We start from the raw sequence: 20663 nt of genomic DNA, 5'->3' as shown, positions 1-20663 counted from the left end.
TTTTTTTCTGAGACGGAGTCTTGCTCTGCCACCCAGGCTGGAGTGCAGTGGCCGGTTCTCAGCTCACTGCAAGCTCCGCCTCCCGGGTTTACGCCATTCTTCCGCCTCAGCCTCCCGAGTAGCTGGGACTACAGGCGCCCGCCTCATCGCCCGGCTAGTTTTTTGTATTTTTTAGTAGAGACGGGGTTTCACCGTATTAGCCAGGATGGTCTCGATCTCCTGGCCTCGTGATCCGCCCGTCTTGGCCTCCCAAAGTGCTGGGATTACAGGCTTGAGCCACCGCGCCCGGCCGCTCTTGGTTACTTTTAAGGGCAGGAGAAGAGCAAACACTCTGGAACTAGATCAGTACCCAGGATGCTGCTAATGATGGTATCATTTGCTGGAAGCCAAAGACCCAACATCAGAGCCTTGACTTCAATGAGGTCACCTTTAAACCTGGACAAATGGGTTAGTCAGCTCCCCTGGGTGGCTAAGGATAGCAGAGGCATCAGTATAAGACAGAGGGGCTAGTAAGCAGCCAACTCCACAGCCTCTTTAAAGAGTTACTGTTACTGCTAAAAAAAAAAAAAAAAAAAAAAAAAAAAAAAAAAAAAAAAGAAGAAGAAGAAGAAAACACTTCCATGAGAACCAAGGACTTTTTATACTTAGAACACATACTGAAAAATCAGGAGGGAGTAGCTAAGCTAAAAGCAGCACCAGATGCCTTCTGGAATGAGTTGCCTTCCTTGCCTCCACAACAGTAGCCAGACTGGACCTCTGGACAACACGGTAAGTGTGACAATCACACTTCCTAGATCAGGACCAAGGGTAGGAGGCCACCAGGCTCAGCTTACAAGCCCTGTGAAACCAGAAAAAGCCCATCAGTTAGACCCAGAATGTGGGGGCAGCCACAACCATGTACTTCTCATCCAAAGGAACGCGTCCTGATCTTTCAAGCAGACAGCATGAAAGTTTCTTCTGTCTCTCTCATTTGGGCATTAAATCCTATATTACTCCCCACCCCTACACACCCCTTCTCCAGGCAATAACCCCGGCCCACATGATCAGGCACTCACCCAAGTAATCGTCCATCAGGGAGCCAATAGCAAACTGCAGGAAAGATGGTAAAAAGAAAGTGAAGCCACGATGAGCACAGAACCAACCTTTACCCCGCAGCCCCAGGCCTTCTGCCCATCCATCCCTTCTTCCTGACAGAAGAACATAGAACCCCCGACACTGGGTGGCAAGAAATCCGACAGCTCTCAGCTCAACCTGGTATAGGTAGAGGCGGGGAAAAGACTCACAATGTCATTCTTGTCCACACGGGTCCCCACAATCTTTAAGCGGATCTCATCATCCTGCTGAATCACAATATCCTGGGGAGAGGAGGGAACAGTGTACAGATGCTCCTCAGTTTATGAGAGGTTACATCACAACTACTTCACTGTAAGCCCGGGGGCATATTGAATGCACATCACTTTTGCACCATGTAAAGTCATAAAATCATGAATCAAGCCATGGTAATTCGGAGACCATCTGTGCTCGGCCATCCCCAGGCCAATATTCTCCCTTCGGATGACTGATTCTCTCCTCCTCTTCCTGACTTCTTTCTGTTCACTTACCTCATCCATTGTCTTGTAACATGGTGGGTTGGAGTTAGGATCAAACTCCATCTCTGAAGGGATGGACTAAAAGGAAAGTGAGATTAGGTTAGCACTTTAAAAGGATGCTTCAGTAGATGGTAATGAATGGGTATCTCTGTTCCTCAGCCCCACCCAGTGTGCCCAGACTTACATGTCGAGATATGAAGCAAGACATGGGTCCAATTTCTGTGAAGAGTCCAACCTAGAAAAAAATGAGTGATCTTGGCCGGGCGCGGTGGCTCAAGCCTGTAATCCCAGCACGTTGGGAGGCCGAGACGGGCGGATCGCGAGGTCAGGAGATCGAGACCATCCTGGCTAACACGGTGAAACCCCGTCTCTACTAAAAATACAAAAAAAAACTAGCCAGGCGTGGTGGCGGGCGCCTGTAGTCCCAGCTACTCGGGAGGCTGAGGCAGGAGAATGGCGTAAAACCCGGGAGGCGGAGCTTGCAGTGAGCTGAGATCTGGCCACTGCACTCCAGTCCGGGAGACAGAGCGAGACTCCGCCTCAAAAAAAAAAAAAAAAAGTGATCTTATGGTCATGCGCGGTGGCTTATGCCTATAATCCCAGCACCTTGGGAGGCCGAGGCGGGTGAATCATGAGGTCACGAGTTCAAGACCAGCCTGACCAACATGGTGAAACCTTGTCTCTACTAAAAATACAAAAATTAGCTTGGCGTGGTAGCGCGTCTGTAATCCCAGCTACTCAAGAGACTGAGGCAGGAGAATCGTTTGAACCCAGGAGGCGGAGGTTGCAGTGAGCCAGATCTCGCCATTGTACTCCAGCCTGGCAACAGAGCAAGACTGTCTCAAAAAAAAAAAAAAAAAGTGATCTTGCTTTTTCTTTGTCCCCTCAAGTGTTGTGTTTTTGTTTTTTGTTTTCTAAATTTTGAGACAGGTTCTCACTCTGTTGCCCAGGTTGGAAAGCAGTGGTGTAATCACAGCTCACTGTACCTTTGAACTCCTGGGCTCAAGCATTCCTCCCACCTCAGCCTCCCAAGTAGCTGAGACCACAGGTGCACACCACCATGCTAGGCTAATTTTTAAAAACCTTTTGTAGAGACAGAGTCTTGCTATGTTGCCCAGGCTGGTCTCAAACTCCTAGGCTCAAGCAATCTTCCCACTTCTGCCTCCCAAAGCACTGGGATTATAGGTGTGAGCCAGCACACTTTTTTTTTAAGCTTTCATTTGTATTTCTTTATGTATTTACTTTGAGACAGAATCTCACTCTGTTGTCCACTCTGAAGTGCAGTGGTGCAATTTCAACTCACTGCAACCTCCACCTCCCAGGTTCAAGTGATTCTCATGCCTCAGCCTCCCGAGTAGCTGGGACTACATGCACATGCCACGATGCCTGGCTAATTTTTGTATTTTTAGTAGAGATAGGGTTTCACCATATTGGCCAGGCTGGTCTTGAACTCCCAACCTCAGGTGATCTGCCCACCTCAGCCTCCCAAAGTGCTGGGATTACAGATGTGAGCCACCATGCCCAGCCTAAGCTTTCATTTTAAAGTATTAAAGAGCTTAGGCCTGTTAGTCCAAGATTTGAACACCTGTTGGCCACATGATCTTGGCCAATACACTTAACTTCTTTTTTTTTTTTTTGAGACAGAGTCTCGCTCTGTCGCCTGGGCTGGAGTGCAGTGGCCAGATCTCAGCTCACTGCAAGCTCCGCCTCCCGGGTTCACGCCATTCTCCTGCCTCAGCCTCCCGAGTAGCTGGGACTACAGGCACCCGCCACCTCGCCCGGCTAGTTTTTTGTATTTTTTTAGTAGAGACGGGGTTTCACTGTGTTAGCCAGGATGGTCTCGATCTCCTGACCTCGTGATCCGCCCGTCTCGGCCTCCCAAAGTGCTGGGATTACAGGCTTGAGCCACCGCGCCTGGCCTTAACTTCTTCTAAGCTTTAGCTTCTGTAAAAAGCACCCACTGGCCAGGCGCAGTGGCTCATGCCTACAATGTCAGCACTTTCGGTGGCTGAGGCAGGCAGATCACCTGAGGTCGGGAGTTTGAGACCAGCCTGAGCAACATGGAGAAACCTCGTCTCTACTAAAAATACAAAAATTAGCTGGGCGTGGTGGCGCATGCCTATAGTCCCAGCTACCTGGGAGGCTGAGGCAGGAGAATCGCTTGAACCCAGAGGCGGAGGTTGTAGTGAGCTGAGATTGCGCCACTGCACTCCAGTCTGGCGACAGAGCTAAACTCCATCTTAAAAAAAAAAAAAAAAAAGGAAAGCACCCACCTTTTAGAGTCATTGTGAGTCTCTGCACTTCACCTGGCCCACAGTCACTACTCAATCAACACAGGCTTTTATTGTTATGACTATTAATGTTGACTCTTGCCCTCTGAGTTGGGCAGGGCAAGATTACCATACAATTTGAAAGTGCAGCACAAGAAGTAAAGTGATGGCCAGGCGTGGTGGCTCACACCTGTAATCCTAGCGCTTTGGGAGGCCGAGGTAGGCAGACTGAGCTCAGGAGTTCGAGATCAGCCTGGGCAACGTGGCAAAACCCCATCTCTACTAAAAAAATACAAAAAATTAGCCGGCCATGGTGGCACGTGCCTTCAGTCCCAACTACTTGGGAGGCTGAGGCAGGAGAATCACTTGAACCCAGGAGGCAGAGGTTGCAGTAAGCACCACTGCACTCCAGCCTGGGCGACAGAGCAAAACTCTGTCTCAAAAAAAAAAAAGTAAGGTGACTTAGCTGAAGGCACAGTTATGAAGTGGAGACAGGACCCAACCCAGATCTACTGAGAGACTACCCCAATGCCTCCCCTAGGTATGGTCTCACCTTGTTGACCTGAGTGACAACAGCATCCACGACCTCCCCTTTAAAGGGCCGGAAAACAATGGCCTTGTACTTAACTGGATAAAGGACAAAGCCTCGGCCTGGCTGGATCACACCAGCACCAATATTGTCAATGGTGGTGACAGCAATTACAAAGCCATACCTGCAAGGAGGATGAGAAACAGAAAGACATTGTGTGTCCAAGAGCCTCTAGAGACATCTGCAATAAAAGTCACTGAGCTCTTGGGAGTAGGGTCGGGGAGAGCAAAAGGACAAGTAGATAGAACCTCTGCTCCCAGAGAGCTTAATGACCAAGAGAAGACAGAACACAGATCAGTATGTATAAGACCAAATGCTGTTCTGGTAATTTCACAGTAAATGTACAAGAAGGCTGGAGTCCTTGAGGAAACAGATCTCAATCTTCGGGATGCCTGAGAATCATCATCTTAAAATGCAGATTCTCAGGTCTGCCTCACAGAGTCTTGATTCTGTAGGGAATAAGGAGGCTCAGGAATCTGCATGTTCCTGCAGGTTTTTCTGATGCTGGAGGCCCAAGTACTCCACTGCCCTGGGCTGGGTCCCAGCTCATCAATATCAGAGAGGCCCCTCTGTGCAAAGCCCAGAGATGGCCAAGTCCCAGTCTACTTCCTTCCTCCCCCAAACTCTCGATCCACTTTTTCTGGTCGTTCATTCAGAAGATATATAGAGGCCCATGGTGTGTGGTCCCTAGACACAGGGGATAAGAGAAAACCAGCAGAATGACAGAGAGGAGACACAGGAACAATAACTACACTGTGAGCTCCACAAGGGCTGGCCTCATTCTATCTTGTTCCCATTCTACCTTGTTCTGAGCCCAACACGGGTCCTGGCACACACCCAGTGCTTTTTAAATGTTTGAGGAGTAAATGAATGAATGACCAATGTCAGCTGAGGGAAGGAAGTCTTACTGTCCAGCATTACAGAGGGCGCCCTGGGAACCCAAAGCAGGAAGCAACTGGCTGCCTGAGAGGGTTAGCGGGGTCCCCAGAGTGGGTGGCAGGACGAGTAGGAGTTGGGGAGGGGTCGCAGGTATAGCGCCCTGTGTGCGCATCGAAGGATCTGGCGGCGCGGTGAGCTCCGCACTCACTTCCCTGTGCAGGTCCCCTCCACCTCGGTGAAGAGCTTCTGCTTCACCGTGTTGAGCAAGTTGGGGCCGAAGTAGCGCGGGTGCAGCAGGATTTCGTGCTCTAGGGAGATCTGCGGAGAAAAGAGGGATGGGGACCAGGCCACGCGCCGGGAGGTTATCGGACAAGGGGAGTCTCGCGCCGGCGCCTGGCCTTGCTCCTCCTTTCCACCCAGCCCTTGCCGCCACCCTGAGCCCTGCTCACATGGTAGAACATCGTCCCAGAGCAGGCAAGCAGGAACAGTCCACACCTCCGACCGCCCCTGGGAATCCACCGGAAACACACTTAGCCGCCGCAGCCCCAGTCCCGCGCCTGCTGCGACGACGAGAGCGGAACTCCACCTCCTCCGCGAGGGCGGAACTCCACCTGCTCCACGGGTCTGATTGGGCCTTGTAGCCGTGGGCGTGAACCACTAAGCCCCGCCCCTCACCACCGCCCCGCCCCTCCCACCGGGCATCAAACCACAACTCCTTTTTTTGTTTTGAGACGGATCTCCCTCTGTCGCCCTGGCTGGAGTGCAGTGGCGCGATCTCGGCTCACTGCAACCTCCGCCTCCCGGGTTCAAGCGATTCTCCTGCCTCAGCCTCCCGAGTAGCTGGGATTATAGGCATGTGCCACCACACCTAATTTTATATATATATATATATTGTTTTTTTTTTTTTTTTTTTTTGAGACGGAGTCTCGCTCTGTCGCCCAGGCTGGAGTGCAGTGGCGCAATATCGGCTCACTGCAAGCTCCGCCTCCCGGGTTCGGGCGGAGATCTTCTGCCTCAGCCTCCCCAGTAGTTGGGACTACAGGCGCCCACCACCGCGCCCGGCTAATATTTTGTATTTTTAGTAGTGACGGGGTTTCACCGTGTTAGCCAGGCTGGTCTCGATCTCCTGACCTCGTGATCTGCCCGCCTCAGACTCCCAAAGTGCTGGAATTACAGGCGTGAGTCACAGCGCCTGGCCAATTTTGTATTTTTGGTAGAGATGGGGTTTCTCCATGTTGGTCAGGCTGGTCTCAAACTCCCAATCTTAGGTGATCTACCGACCTCGGCCTCCCAAAGTGCTGGGATTACAGGCGTGAGCCACTGCACCCGGCCAGCAACTCTCTGAATTGCTTGAACCTGGGAGGCCACTGCACTCCAGCCTGGGCAACAAAAGCGAAACTCCATCTCAAAAAATAATAATAATAATAAATAATAGCTACCACTTACTGCTTTCTTCCTAAATGCCAGATACTGTGTTAAGCCCTTTATATAATTATCTCCCTTAATTCTCATAATAATCTACAGAAATTGGTGTAGAAATAACAAAAAGTTTACATAAGCCTTAGCCAAAAGGCCAAGAAGCTACAGAAAATAATGAAATTTAGGCCGGGCGCAGTGGTTCACGCCTGTAATTCCAGCACTTTGGGAGGCCGAGGCGGGCGGATCATGGGGTCAGGAGATTGAGACCATCCTTGCTAACATTGCGAAACCTCGACTCTACTAAAAATACAAAAAATTGGCGGGGCGTGGTGGCACGTGCCTGTAGTCCCAGCTACTCAGGAGGCTGAGGCAGGAAAATCGCTTGAACCCGGGAGGCGGAGGCTGCAGTGAGCTGAGATCGCGCCACTGCACTCCAGGCTGGCAACAGAGCAACCCTAAGAAAGAAAGAAATTAAAAGCTATTGCAATCCCAAAAAACATTTTAAGCCTCGAGAGAGATATGACTGTGAGTCACATATAGTTTACAATTTCTGTTCTCAGATTATAGATTAACTCTTTTTTTTTTTTTTTTTTGAGAGGGAGTCTCGCTGTGTCACCCAGGCTGGAGTGCAGGAAATCCATGACTATTTCATCCTCTGTTAAAAAATGTTACATGCCCCGGGCACGATGGCTCACGACTGTAATCCTGGCTACTTGGGAGACTGGGGCAGGAGAATTGCTTGAACCCGGGAGGTGGAGGTTGCAGTGAGCCAAGAACATGCCACTGCACTCCAGTCTGGGAGACAGAGCAAGACTCCCTCTCAAAAAAAAAAAAAAAAAAAAAAAAAAACTTACGTGTGAATCACAAGGTCAGAAATTCAAGACCAGCCTGGCCAAGATGGTGAAACCCCATCTCTACTAAAAATACAAAAAATTAGCCAGGCGTGGTGGCAGGTGCCTGTAATCCCAGCTACTTGGGAGACTGAGGCAGAAGAATCCCTTGAACCTGGGAGGAGGAGGTTACAGTGAGCCAAGATCATGCCACTGCACTCCAGCTCAGGCAACAGTGCGAGATTCCAAATCAAAAAACATTGAAAAAAAAAAAGTTACATGTACTTTTTCCCAAAAGGAAACATTGTCTATAGCCAACCAAATTACTATAACTATGTACCAATCTTCTATGAAAAATGTAATCCTGCTAAAAAGTCCTGCGTGCTTGCCTACAAGTGGGGAAAGAGATCAGACTGTTACTGTGTCTATGTAGAAAGTAGACATAAGAGACTCTATTTTGTTCTGTACTAAGAGAAATTCTTCTGCCTTGAGATGCTGTTAATCTGTAACCCTAGCCCCAACCCATGTGTACAGCACATGTGCAGAGATATGTGCTGGGTTGACTCAAGGTTTAATGGATTTAGGGCTATGCAGGATGTGCTTTGTTTAAAAAGTGCTTGAAGGCAGTATGCTTGTTAAAAGTCATCACCATTCTCTAATCTCAAGTACCCAGGGACACATACACTGTGGCTTTCCTGCACACCTAGGAAAGCCAGGTATTGTCCAAGGTTTCTCCCCATGTGATAGCCTGAGATATGGCCTCCTGGGAAAGGAAAGACCTGACGGTCTCTCCGACACCCGGAAAGGGTCCGTGCTGAGGAGGATTAGTGAAAGAGGGAGGCCTCTTTGTAGTTAAGAGGAAGGCATCTGTCTCCTGCTTGTTCCTGGGAATAGAATGTCTCGGTATAAAACCCCATTGTATGTTGTATTTACTGAGATAGGAGAAAACAGCCTTAGGGCTGGAGGTGAGACATGCTGGCAGCAATACTGCTTTTTATTGCACCAAGATGTTTGTTTGTGTGCACATCAAGGCACAGCACCTTTACTGAAACTTATTTATGACACAGAGACCTTTGTTCACATGTTTTCCTGCTGACCCTCTCCCATTACCCTATTGTTCTGCCACACCCGCCTCTCCGAGATGGTAGAGATAATGATCCATAAATACTGAAGGGACTCAGAGACCAGTGTCGGTGCGGGTCCTCCGTATGCTGAGTGCCGCTGGACCCACTTTTCTTTCTCTATACTTTGTCTCTCTTATTTCTTTTCTCAAGTCTCTGGTTCCACCTGACACCCACAGGTGTGGAGGGGCTGGCCACCCCTTCGCCTATATAAATGAAATATTAACTTTCTTACTTCACAACACTGACTCCATTCCTCTGGAGTTGGACCTTATAAATGAGACCGAAAGAGATTAAGGGGAGGTATTTGAGTATGAATAGCGGACCTGCTCCAAAGCTTGTGTTCCTTTTTTTTTTTCTTTTTTCTTTCTTTCTTTTTTTTTTTTTTGAGTCAGAGTCTCCCTCTGTCGCCCAGGCTGGAGTGCAGTGGCGTGATCTCGGCTTGCTGCAACCTCTGCCTCCCAGGTTCAAGTGATTCTCCTGCCTCAGCCTCCCAAGTAGCTGGGATTACAGGTGCCCACCACCATGGCCAGCTAATTTTGTGTGTGTGTGTATTTTTAGTAGAGATGAGGTTTCACCATGTTGGCCAGGCTGGTCTCGAACTTCTGACCTTAGGTAATCCACCCACCTCAGCCTCCCAAAATGCTGGGATTACAGGCCTGAGCCACTGTGCCCAGCACCCCCGCTTTTTTTTTTTTTTCTTGAGAAAAGGTCTCATTCTGTCACCCAGGCTGCCAGGCTGGAGTGCTCATTGCATTCCCCAGCTACAGGTGTGGGTCATCATGCACGGGTAATTTTTTTAGTTTTTGCAGAGCTATGGGTCTTACTCTGTTGACCAGGCTGGTCTTGAACGTCTGGCCTCAAGTGATCCTCTTGCTTTGGTTTCCCAAAGTGTTTGGATTACAGGTGTGAGCCCTTGCACCTGGGAAAGTTGCATTCTTCACTACTGTACACTCTACTGCCTGAGACTGAAACTTTGGATAAAAAAGACACCAAAGCAATGAAAAGGACTGTTGTGTCTGCTCCTCAAAGTGGGTACATGTAGAGCCTGAAAGCTCAGAACAGCAATTCTGAAATTGTGGTCCTGGAAGGAACCTTTCAGGGGACTGGTGAAGTACTCTTCTAGTTACATGTCTGTGTGAGACCAAATTTTCTTCATGTATTTCCATCAATACAATATATCCTAATAGCTAACAGAAGCAGATGTGAGAGTCGAGCTGTCTCCTATTGAAACAGTGTGATATTGTGAAATATACATTTCTTTGACCCCATTTTCTGGCATACAATTCCTAAATCTCTAAAGCGATTTTTTTGGTATGCTAATGATTAACTGATGGCTGGCAGGCCCTAGGTAGCTTCCGGGTGGGGGGTTGGTCACCAGAAACATCTGGGCATGATTGGAAGGTTGGGGCTTTCAGCCCACCCCCAACTTCTGGGGAGTGGAGCGGGTGCTGAACTGTTTAGTTGATCACCAGTGGCTAATGGTTTCAGCAGTCATCCACAAAAATCCAAAAGGACTGGGTTCAGAGCTTCCACGTAGCTGAACACCTGGAGGTTCGGAAGGTGGCACACCGGAAGAGGGCTCGGAAACTCCACATTCCTTCCCCCATACCTCACCCTAGCCACCTCTTCATCTGCATCCTTTGAAATAGCCTCTATAATAAGCCAGTAAACGTAAGTAAGTGTTTCCCTGATTTCTGTGAGCCACCCTAGTAAGTTAACCAAGCCCAAGTAGAGTTGTGGGGGCCTAGATTTACAGTTGGTCAATCAGAGGCACAGGTAAAACAGCCTGGGGCTTTTGACTGGCATCAGAAGTCAGGGGGCATGTCTGGTAAACAGTAATTTGATTTTAAAAAAACAAACAAGAAGGGAGGGAGGGAGGCAGGGGTAGAGAGAGAGACAAGAGAGAGAAAGAAGAACAGAAAAAGGGGAAAAGAGAGAGAGAAAGAGAGAAAGAGGCAAAGAAAGGAAAATAAAAGAAAAGGAAAGGAAGGAAAAGAAAAGAAATAAAACAAAAGAAACGAAAAGAAACTAGTACTGGGGGGTGGGTGGGGAGGGCGGTCTTGGGAGCTGCGCCCTAAACCTTTGAGATCTGAGGTTATCTCCAGGTAGACAGTGTTGGCATTAAACACTCAGCTGGAATTGATTGCTTGCTTGTGGACAGGGGAAAAAACCAACACATTTAGTCACACAGAAGCCTTCTTTGTTGATTGTCGTGGTGGTGTGAGAGGAGAGAAAAACAGTGTCTCCCTCTAACCCGCCTTAAAACAATGCCATTAGTCTTGCGTCATTTATTGATTTTAGTAAATAGTTATTTTCCGTCTCTATTTAAAATATATATGCTGGGCGTGGTGGCTGACGCCTGTAATCCTAACACTTTGGGATGCCGAGATGGGCGGATCACCTGAGGTTGGGAGTTCCAGACCAGCCTGACCAACATGGAGAAACCTTGTCGCTACTACAAATACAAAATTAGCCGGGTGCGGTGGCGTACGCCTGTAATCCCAGCACTTTGGGAGGCAGAGGCGGGCAGATCACGAGGTGAGGAGATCGAGACCATCCTGGCTAACACGGTGAAACCCCGTCTCTACTAAAAATACAAAAAAAAAATTAGCCAGGCGTGCTGGCCGGCGCCTGTAGTCCCAGCTACTTGGGAGGCTGATGCAGGAGAAGCGTGAACCCAGAAGATGGAGCTTGCATTGAGCCAAGATCACCCACTCCAGCCTAGGCAACCTAGCGAGACACTGTCTCAAAACAAAACAAACAAACAAAAAATATACATATATATGAGACCAGGCGACGTGGCTCATGCCTGTAATCACAGCACTTTGAGAGGCTGAGGTGGGTGGATCACCTGAGGGATCAAAATTGCAGTGAGACAAGATCACCCCACTGCACTCCAGCCTGGGCGACAGAGCAAGATACAAAAAAAGAAAAATAAATGAAAATTAAATAAAAAATTAAAAAGGTTAGACTTGGTGGCTGACACCTGTAATCTCAGCATTTTGGGAGGCCAAGCTGGGAGGATCACTTGAGCCCAGGAGTTTGAAACCAGCCTGGGCAACATAGAGAGTCCCCTGTCTCTATTTACAACATATATATACATATATATATATATATATATACACATACATATATATATATAGTTTTTTTTTTTTTTTGAGACGGATTCTCCTGCCTCAGCCTCCCAAGTAGCTGGGATTATAGGCGCCCACCGCCACACCCAGCTAATTTTTGTATTTTTATTATTATTATTATTTATTTATTCTTTTTTTTTGAGATGGAATTTCGCTCGTTGCCCAGGCTGGAAGTGCAGCGGCGAGATCTTGGCTCACTATAACCTCCGTCCCCCGAGTTCAAGCGATTCTCCTGCCTCAGCCTCCCAAGTAGCTGAGATGACAGACATGCGCCACTACACCCTGCTAATTTTTGTACTTTTAATAGAGACGGGGTTTCTCCATGTTGGTCAGGCTGGTCTCGAACTCCTGACCTCAGGTGATCTGCCCGCCTTGGACTCCTAAAGTGCTGGGATTACCGGCGTGAGCCACTGTACCCGCCCCATTTATTAGTTTTAATTCCTATACAGTAAATATTGTATGGCTTGTAAGAATGAACAGTGTCTTGAAGAGTCATGATCTCAAGCTAAGGCCAACATACCCTGCATGTATCTAGCACAAGTTTGTTGTGTAGATGAACTCTCCCTAATTCTGGTTAGGTCTGATTGGAGGGCCTGACTGCAGAATAAGATAGAGATGCTTAGAGTGGTGGGTGAAGAATTGAGGATTAGGGCACCGAGTTTACTCCTCTAGTAACACTGCCTGGGTCAGACAGGGCAGTTATCACTGACTCCCAACTTACAGCCTTTTCCTCTAGGTGTGTAGGGACTCTCAAATATTCCTTCAGAAGTAGACACGGTTTTTGCTTCTTCTCTCCTGTACTGAGACATTTTATGGCCCTGACTCCATTCTCACCCCTTCCTACCAGCACCTGCCTAGCACGTTCTGGAAACAAAGAACACTCTATCCTCTCAACTATAAATTGACCGTAAGAGTCCAGGCTAGGGACACCATGACATCATCCCTGTAGCTGCTAGTTCTTTCACACCATCACTGAGTCGGGAGCCCCGGAACCTTAGCTTGGAGGAGTGGAGCAGTAGGGCATCTTGGATTTTTTTTTTTTTTTTTTTTTTTTCCAGATGGAGTTTTGCTCTGTCTCCCAGGCTGGAGTGCAGTGGCGCTATCTTGGCTCATTGCAACCTCTGCCTCCTGGGTTCAAGAGATTCTCCTGCCTCAGCCTCCCAAGTAGCTGGGATTTCAGGCATGCGCCACCATGCCCAGCTGATTCTTGTATTTTTAGTAGAGATAGGGTTTCACTATGTTGGCCAGGCTGCTCTTAAACTCCTGACCTCAAGTGATCTGCCCGTCTCGGCCTCCCAGAGCCCTGGGATTACAGGCGTGAAGCACTGCGCCTGGCCTAGTTGGTTCTCTTATTCTCTGTCAGCCTGTAGCGGGAGTGGCATGCTGTCAGCTCAGGTCCAACACTGCAGGGTTCCCAACTTCTGGCCTTGCCAGGAGAGCACCGCATTCAGGGACTAGGTGCCGGGCACCTCCTGCTCCCGGGATTAGGTAGAAGAAGCTGAGCCAATCCTGAGAGCTCGGAAGCAAGGAAGGCGGGACAAGGAGGAAACGTTGAGGACAGGAGCGCCACCCAATCCAACGCCTGACTGTAAAAGCGATGGCGGCGAGCACCCAATTGCAGATGGCCGTTAGAGGGAGGCTGGTTACTGGAAAACGGACCAATCCGTGACAGGGGAGGGCAATTTTTAAGCCAATTAAAACTGAGAAGGTGGGAAGGGGCGGAGCTCGCCCTGTGGCTGCTCGGTGGTGGGTGAAGGATCAGCTTTCTCTGCTAGTTCCCACCCTGGGAGTCCTTAGCTCCTGGAATGCGTGAGGGAGATGCTTAGGGAGTTTCCGAAGTGGGGCGTCGAAGCATCGCCTGGCAAGGCCTGGGAGCGAAAAAGATCCCTACTTCGTGGAGCCGTTGGAAGCTACCGGGTGGGCATCAAGGAAGCGGAGGGTGGCTAAGGGGCGGGACTTCCGGGGGCAGGGCTTATTGGCGGGGGTGGGGCCTGTTCTAAGGTTAGGCCGAGGTGGGCGGAGCTTATGGGAGAGCTTTGGGTGTGACCTAGGAGAAAGAAGGGCAGTAACTTAAGCGATTGTTTTGGGGTGGGAAGTGATAGTTAAGGGCTGATAAGGTTGCTGGGGAGGTTACTTGTCTTAACCCACTGTCCTTTTTTCTCAGGGAGCCACTGGTGGGGACCTTTTTTGGGCCCCCTTTCCTTCGTGGGGTACTATGGAGTTCCCAGAACACAGTCAGCAGCTGCTGCAGAGCCTCCGGGAGCAGCGGTCCCAGGGTTTCCTTTGTGACTGCACCGTGATGGTGGGTAGTACCCAGTTCTTGGCCCATCGGGCTGTGCTGGCGTCCTGCAGCCCATTTTTCCAGCTTTTCTACAAGGAGCGGGAATTGGATAAGAGGGATCTGGTGTGTATTCATAATGAAATTGTCACAGCCCCAGCCTTTGGGCTGCTTCTGGACTTTATGTATGCTGGCCAGCTGGCCCTGAGAGGGGATACCCCTGTGGAGGATGTGCTGGCAGCTGCCAGCTACTTGCACATGAATGACATCGTCAAGGTGTGTAAGCGGCGGCTTCAAGCCCGGGCCCTGGCAGAGGCAGACAGTACCAAGAAGGAGGAAGAAACCAACTCACAGCCTCCTAGTTTGGAGTTTTTGTCCAGTACTTCGCGTGGCCCCCAGCCTTCGTTGTCATCTGCTGAGACATCAGGCCATTGGGGCAAAGGGGAATGGAAAGGCTCTGCTGCTCCCTCACCTACTGTCCGTCCTCCAGATGAGCCACCAATGTCCAATGGGGCTGACACTACACAGCCTGGCATGGAGGTTGACGCACCACATCTGCGGGCACCTCCTCCGCCGGTGGCTGATGTCTCTCTTGCCAGCCCTAGTAGCTCCACTGAGACCATTCCTGCAAACTACTTCTCTTCCGGCATCCCAGCAGTTTCATTGGAGCCACTGCCATCTCTTGATGTGGGTCCTGAGAGTCTGAGGGTGGTGGAACCAAGGGATCCTGGAGGACCACTGCAAGGCTTCTACACCCCAGCCTCAGCCCCCAGCTCAGCCCCTGCCCCTGTCTCAGCCCCAATTCCATCCCAGGCTCCAGCCCCAGCTGAAGCTGAACTGGTCCAGGTGAAAGTTGAAGCTATTGTGATCTCTGATGAAGAGACCGATGTGTCAGATGACCAGCCTCAGGATCCTGAGAGAGCGTTCCCACCTGGAGGAGCAGTGTATGGGGGACAACCCTCCCAGCCAGAGGCTTTTGAAGACCCAGGGGCAGCAGGACTGGAGGAGGTGGGGCCAAGTGACCACTTCCTGCCTTCAGACCCTCATCTACCCTACCATCTGCTGCCAGGTGCAGGGCAGTATCATCGAGGACTGGTGACCTCACCCCTGTCTGCACCCGCATCCGTGCATGAGCCGCTTTACCTGCCTTCTGAGTACGAAGCAGCTCCAGGAAGCTTTGGGGTTTTTACTGAGGATGTTCCCACCTGCAAGACATGTGGGAAGACCTTCTCATGCTCTTACACACTGCGGCGACATGCCACGGTGCACACACGTGAGCGACCCTACGAGTGCCGCTACTGCCTGCGGAGCTACACACAGTCAGGGGACCTCTACCGCCACATCCGCAAGGCTCACAACGAGGACCTGGCCAAACGCAGCAAACCGGATCCAGAAGTGGGACCCCTTCTAGGGGTGCAACCTCTCCCTGGCTCCCCAACAGCAGACAGACAGAGCAGCAGTGGTGGAGGGCCACCCAAAGATTTTGTACTTGGCCCCAAAAACTAACATCTAAGGAGCATGAGCTGACGCTAGGCTGCTCTTACCATCCTTAGATGGCAGCTCAGAAGGTTGGTGACATCTCATCACCCCTGCTGGGTGACAAGAATAAAGGTTCTGCCCAGGCTGAAAGTTCCTACCCTTTTCTGTTTTTATTTTTTATTTTTTTGAGATGAAGTCTCACTCTGTCGCCCAGGTTGGAGTGCAGTGGCGTGATCTCGGCTCACTGCAAGTTCAGCCTTCCGGGTTCATGCCGTTCTCCTGCCTCAACCTCCCAAGTAGCTGGGACTAAGGGTGCCCATCACCACGCCCGGCTAATTTTTTTGATTTTTAGTAGAGACGGGGGTTTCACCGTGTTAGCCAGGATGGTCTTGATCTCCTGACCTCGTGATCCGCCCACCTCGGCCTCCCAAAGTGCTGGGATTACAGGCATGAGCCACCGCATTTTTTTTTTTTTTTTTTTTTTTTGAGAGAGTCTTGCTCTGTCCCTCAGGCTGGAGTGCAGTGGCAATTTCACCTCACTGCAACCTCTGCCTCCCAGGTTCAAGCGATTCTCCTAACTCAGCCTCTTGAGTAGCCGGGATTACAGGAACGCACCACCATGCCCAGCTAATTCTTGTGTTTTTAGTAGAGACGGGGTTTCACCATGTTGGCCAGGCTGGTCTCGAACTCCTGACCCCAGGTGATCCGCTCACCTCGACCTTCCAAAGTGCCAGGATTACAGGCATGAGCCACTGCGCCCGGCCTCCTACCCTTTTCTTTGCCCAGCCAGATAAGCAGGACTCTGTGGGGCAGAGCATATGACAGCTCTCTCCAAGGGCACTGGGAATTTTCCTGAGGTGTAATTGCTTCTCACTGTATGTTCTGGAACATAAAGCTAGGAATGAAAGTATTTCTTTGAACTGGTGTTGGCTGATTTCTTCTAAAAACCTGCATGCTTTCATACCTCTCCTTCAGTTCTTTTTGGAATGTCACATCTGTACTTGGGATAGGGGTAGGGGTCAGATTGCTCATGAGGAAAAAAGTGGGACAAGCAGAGGGTGATGTAGCCTTTACTTAGGAAAAGTATACAAATTAAGGAAGCTTATAAAATTATGATTTATTATTGCAGTTGAGCTCCTGTCTTCTGGGCTGTATCAGACATTTCGTATAAATACTCATTTAATCCTCAACGTTAGGACGTATGAGGTCCACCTCCTGTTTCGTTTGTTGTTGTTCATAAACAAACTTGAGACTTAGAAATCAAAGTTAACTTGTTCAGGGTCACAGGGGCTAATTAAGGGGAAGCCAGCATTTGAACCTGGCTTGCAACTGCAAACAACCTGCCTGCTATACTGGTTAAAAACATTGTTTTGTCCAGGTGCAGTGGCTCACCCCTGTAATACCAACACTTTGCGAGGTGACCAGCCTGCCCAACATGGTGAAACCCCATCTCTACTAAAAACACAAAAAAATTGTCTAGGTACGATGGCTCGCTCCTGTAATTATAGCACTTTGGGAGGCCGATGCGGGTGGATCACTTGAGATCAGGAGTTCAAGACCAGACTGGCCAACATGATGAAACCCTGTCTCTACTAAAACTACAACTATTAGCCAGGAGTGGTGGTGGGCGCCTGTAATCCCAGTTACCTGGGAGGCTGAGGCAGGAGAAGCATTTGAACTCGGGAAGTGGAGGTTGCAGTGAGCCAAGATTGCGCCACTGCACTTCAGCCTGGGCGACAAGACCAAAACTCGGAGCCACCGCGCCCGGCCGGACCATCTCAAAAATAAAAGAAAAATTATCCAGGCTTGGTGGCGGGTGCCTGTAATCCCAGCTACTCAGGAGGCTGAGGCAAGAGAATTGCTTGAACCCGGGAGGCCGAGGTTGCAGTGAAAAAAAAACATTGTTTGAAGGGCTGTTGCAGTGGCTCATGCCTGTTCTCCCAGTACTTTGGGAGGCCGAAGTGAGGGATCCCTTGTGGCTAGGAGTTATAGATTAGCCTGGGCAACATAGTGAGGCCTCCCATCACTATAAAATAATAATAAATAGTTGAACATAGTTAACCAAGAACCATAAGTTGTTTTCTTTTTTTGTCCTTTTGCGTATTTGGCTTTGTTCCCTTGTTACCTCTGCTTTCCCCACCGAAAGACCTTTTGTTGATAGAATGGGTACTTTATTGATTATTTGAAATTTTTGCCTGCAAGTTGTAGATATGAATGAATTCTCTGAAGATGAGACACTGAAAGGCAGGCAACACTAAGGCCCGTGGTGGCTGACTAGTGGCGGGAGGTTGAGGATCTGAGGTGCTGTCACAATGATGGGTGCTTGCAAAACCTAAAGTAAGAAACTCAGGATGAGAGGATCTTACAGTTCATGGAGTCCAACTCCCTCACTTGAAACGTGTGATGACAACAGTCTAGGGAGGTTTAGGTTACTCACCTAAGGTCACGCGGGTGGTTACTGACAGTGGAGATAGCAAAGAAATGGGAGTTGGGGTGCCATCATTGGATAGGGGCAAAAAAGAGCTCTAGGAATATGTGAGGAGTCTGGCCCCGCCTGTGCTGTATGAGGGTCTAGAGGTTTCCCTACAAACCTTTCCTTGGTACATAAGGACGTCACTGTAAATAAAGCAGGAAGGAAAACAGAAATAGGCCGGGTGTGGTGGCTTGCGCCTATAATCCCAGCATTTTGGGAACCTGAGGCAGGCAGATCAACGAGGTCAGGAGTTGGAGACCAACCTGGCCAACACAGTGAAATGCCATCTTTACAAAAAATTAGCTGGGCGTGGTGGTGGGCGCCTGTAATCCCAGCTACTCGGGAGGCTGAGGCAGGAGAATTGCTTGAACCCGGGAGGCAGAGGTTGCAGTAAGCCGAGATCTCACCACTGCACTCCAACCCCAGGTGACAGTGTGAGACTCCATCTCAAAAAAAAAGAAAAAGGGGGAAAATAACAAGTAAATATTCTGAATTTTCTTTCTGTCTTTTTGAGTCAGTGTCATATTCAGCACTGTGAACCCTTACCAGCAAGTGACTATTTCTGAGTTACAGGAAGGAGAGAAAGGTGAGCAGTGATGTGGCTAAAGAAAGCTCCTTAACTAGGACATATGGGAAGCAAAAGATGGTTAACATTTTTCTGCTCAGTGAATTCTATGTTCTTTCACATTCTTTGTGTTGAAATAACCTTCTAGCTTATCTTTCAAATGGCTTCTAATTTTATTTATGCAAGTACCTTACTGCTTTAATTCCTTGATGAAACAAGGCAAGATATAAATAAATACAATAAAAGCTGTGCTAGCTGGGTGGAACACCCTTTCAAGTCTTCCCTAGAGTAAATCAAATCAAAATGCCTTTATGAATCAGTCACCCTTAAAAGGGTGGATTTTACGGTCTGTATATCTCGATTTCAACAGAAACACTAAGCAGAAAGAAAAAAAAAAAAAACTGGTTGTCTCAGAACATCAGTTCTTAAAATCAAGGCATAATAAATGGTCTATATGTGTAGACAGTTGTGGTCACATGCACTACTTAGCTAAAGAGGCTCTGTTCCTGGTGAGATTCTCCTGAGGAGCAAGAATTTGCTTTCAATATCCAGCATGAAGTGCATGCTTTCTTGCAGGTGGCAGTCAGGTATTTGCAATATTTTTATTTATTTATTTATTTTTGAGACAAGGTCTCCCTGTTGCCGAGGCTGGAGTGCAGTGGTACTATCAAGACTCACTGCAGCCTCTACCCCTCTAGCTCCCAAGTAGCTGGGACTACAGGCGTGCACTACCACGCATGGCTAATTTTTGTATCTTTTGTGGAGATGACATTTCGCCCTGTTGCCCAGGCTGGTATCAAACACCTGGGCTCAAGCGATCCACCTTCTTTTTTTTTTTTTTTTTTTGAGATGGAGTCTCACTCTGTCCCCCTGGCTGGAGTGCAGTGACGCGATCTTGGCTGACTGCAAGCTCCGCCTCCCGAGTTCACGCCATTCTCCTGCCTCAGCCTCCCAAGTAGCTGGGACTACAGGTGCCCGCCACCGCGCCCGGCTAATGTTTTTTTGTATTTTTAGTAGAGACGGGGTTTCACCGTGGTCTCGATCTCCTGACCTTCTGATCCGCCCGCCTCGGCCTCCCAAAGTGCTGGGATTACAGGCGTGAGCCACCGCGCCCGGCCTACAATCCACCTTCTTTGGCCTCCCGAAGTGCTGGGATTCAGGCGTGAGCCATCATGCCCAGCCTGCAAGATCTGTAAAGCAGTAGCTATCACAGTTACAGCCACTGTGGTCTCATTATTATTATTATTATTTTTTGACGGAGTTTCAATCTTGTTGCCCAGGCTGGAGTGCAATGACATGATCTTGGCTCAGTGCAATCTCGGCTCACTGCAACCTCCACCTCTTGGGTTCAAGCGATTCTCCTACCTCAGCCTCCCTAATAGCTGGAATTGCAGGCTAAGTCACCACGCCCCGCTAAATTTTTTTGCATTTTTAGTAGAGACGGGCTTTCTCCACGTTGGTCAGGCTGGTCTCGAACTCCCGACCTCAGGTGATCCTCCCCGCCTTGGCCTCCCAAAGTGCTGGGATTACAAGGGTGAGCCACCAGGCCCGGCCTCATTTATTATTATTATTATTTTTTTTTTGAGACGGAGTCTCGCTCTGTCGCCCAGACTGGAGTGCAGTGGCCGGATCTCAGCTCACTGCAAGCTCCGCCTCCCGGGTTCACGCCATTCTCCTGCCTCAGCCTCCCGAGTAGCTGGGACTACAGGCGCCTGCCACCACACCCGGCTAGTTTTTTGTATTTTTTTAGTAGAGACGGGGTTTTACCGTGTTAGCCAGGATGGTCTCGATCTCCTGACCTCGTGATCCGCCCGTCTCGGCCTCCCAAAGTGCTGGGATTACAGGCTTGAGCCACCGCGCCCGGCCTGACGATGTTTTTTTTTTTTTTTTTTTGAGACGGAGTCTGGCTCTGTTGCCCAGGCTGGAGTGCGGTGGCCGGATCTCAGCTCACTGCAAGCTCCGCCTCCCAGGTTCACGCCATTCTCCTGCCTCCGCCTCCCAAGTAGCTGGGACTACAGGCGCCCGCCTCGTCGC

General features: G+C 49.5%; 2 protein-coding genes across 2 annotated transcripts; one reads left to right on the top strand and one right to left on the bottom strand.

Annotated features, from left to right (window-relative positions):
* Positions 1-616: 616 nt before the first annotated feature.
* Positions 617-5945, bottom strand: POLR2G (RNA polymerase II subunit G). Its single transcript, XM_010384867.1, has 8 exons — positions 5777-5945; positions 5536-5645; positions 4413-4572; positions 1774-1824; positions 1602-1667; positions 1284-1355; positions 1056-1089; positions 617-838 (listed from the first exon to the last, which is right to left on the bottom strand). Exons 1-8 carry the CDS (start codon positions 5786-5788, stop codon positions 825-827), a joined length of 519 nt encoding a protein of 172 aa, XP_010383169.1. The 5' UTR covers positions 5789-5945; the 3' UTR covers positions 617-824.
* Positions 5946-13526: 7581 nt separating this feature from the next.
* Positions 13527-15859, top strand: ZBTB3 (zinc finger and BTB domain containing 3). The gene is made up of 2 exons (XM_010385024.2): positions 13527-13751; positions 13999-15859. The coding sequence occupies exons 1-2, from the start codon at positions 13653-13655 to the stop codon at positions 15616-15618; spliced, it is 1719 nt and encodes a 572-aa protein (XP_010383326.1). The 5' UTR covers positions 13527-13652; the 3' UTR covers positions 15619-15859.
* Positions 15860-20663: the final 4804 nt, after the last annotated feature.

The sequence above is a fragment of the Rhinopithecus roxellana genome, chromosome 15, assembly GCF_007565055.1.
Source record: "Rhinopithecus roxellana isolate Shanxi Qingling chromosome 15, ASM756505v1, whole genome shotgun sequence".
Classification (NCBI taxonomy): Eukaryota; Metazoa; Chordata; class Mammalia; order Primates; family Cercopithecidae; genus Rhinopithecus; species Rhinopithecus roxellana.
Note: the sequence above shows the minus strand (reverse complement) of the source record. Positions and strands in the feature narration are given on the sequence as shown.

Coding starts and splice junctions, on each gene's coding strand:
- POLR2G (XM_010384867.1), bottom strand. Junction 1,825..4,412: donor TTGTCACTCAGGTCAACAAG/GTGAGACCATAC, acceptor ATTTTTTTCTAG/GTTGGACTCTTCACAGAAAT. Junction 1,668..1,773: donor CTTGCTTCATATCTCGACAT/GTAAGTCTGGGC, acceptor CTTTCCTTTTAG/TCCATCCCTTCAGAGATGGA.
- ZBTB3 (XM_010385024.2), top strand. CDS start 13,653: ATGCTTAGGGAGTTTCCGAAGTGGGGCGTCGAAGCATCGCCTGGCAAG. Junction 13,752..13,998: donor GAGCCGTTGGAAGCTACCGG/GTGGGCATCAAG, acceptor CTTTTTTCTCAG/GGAGCCACTGGTGGGGACCT.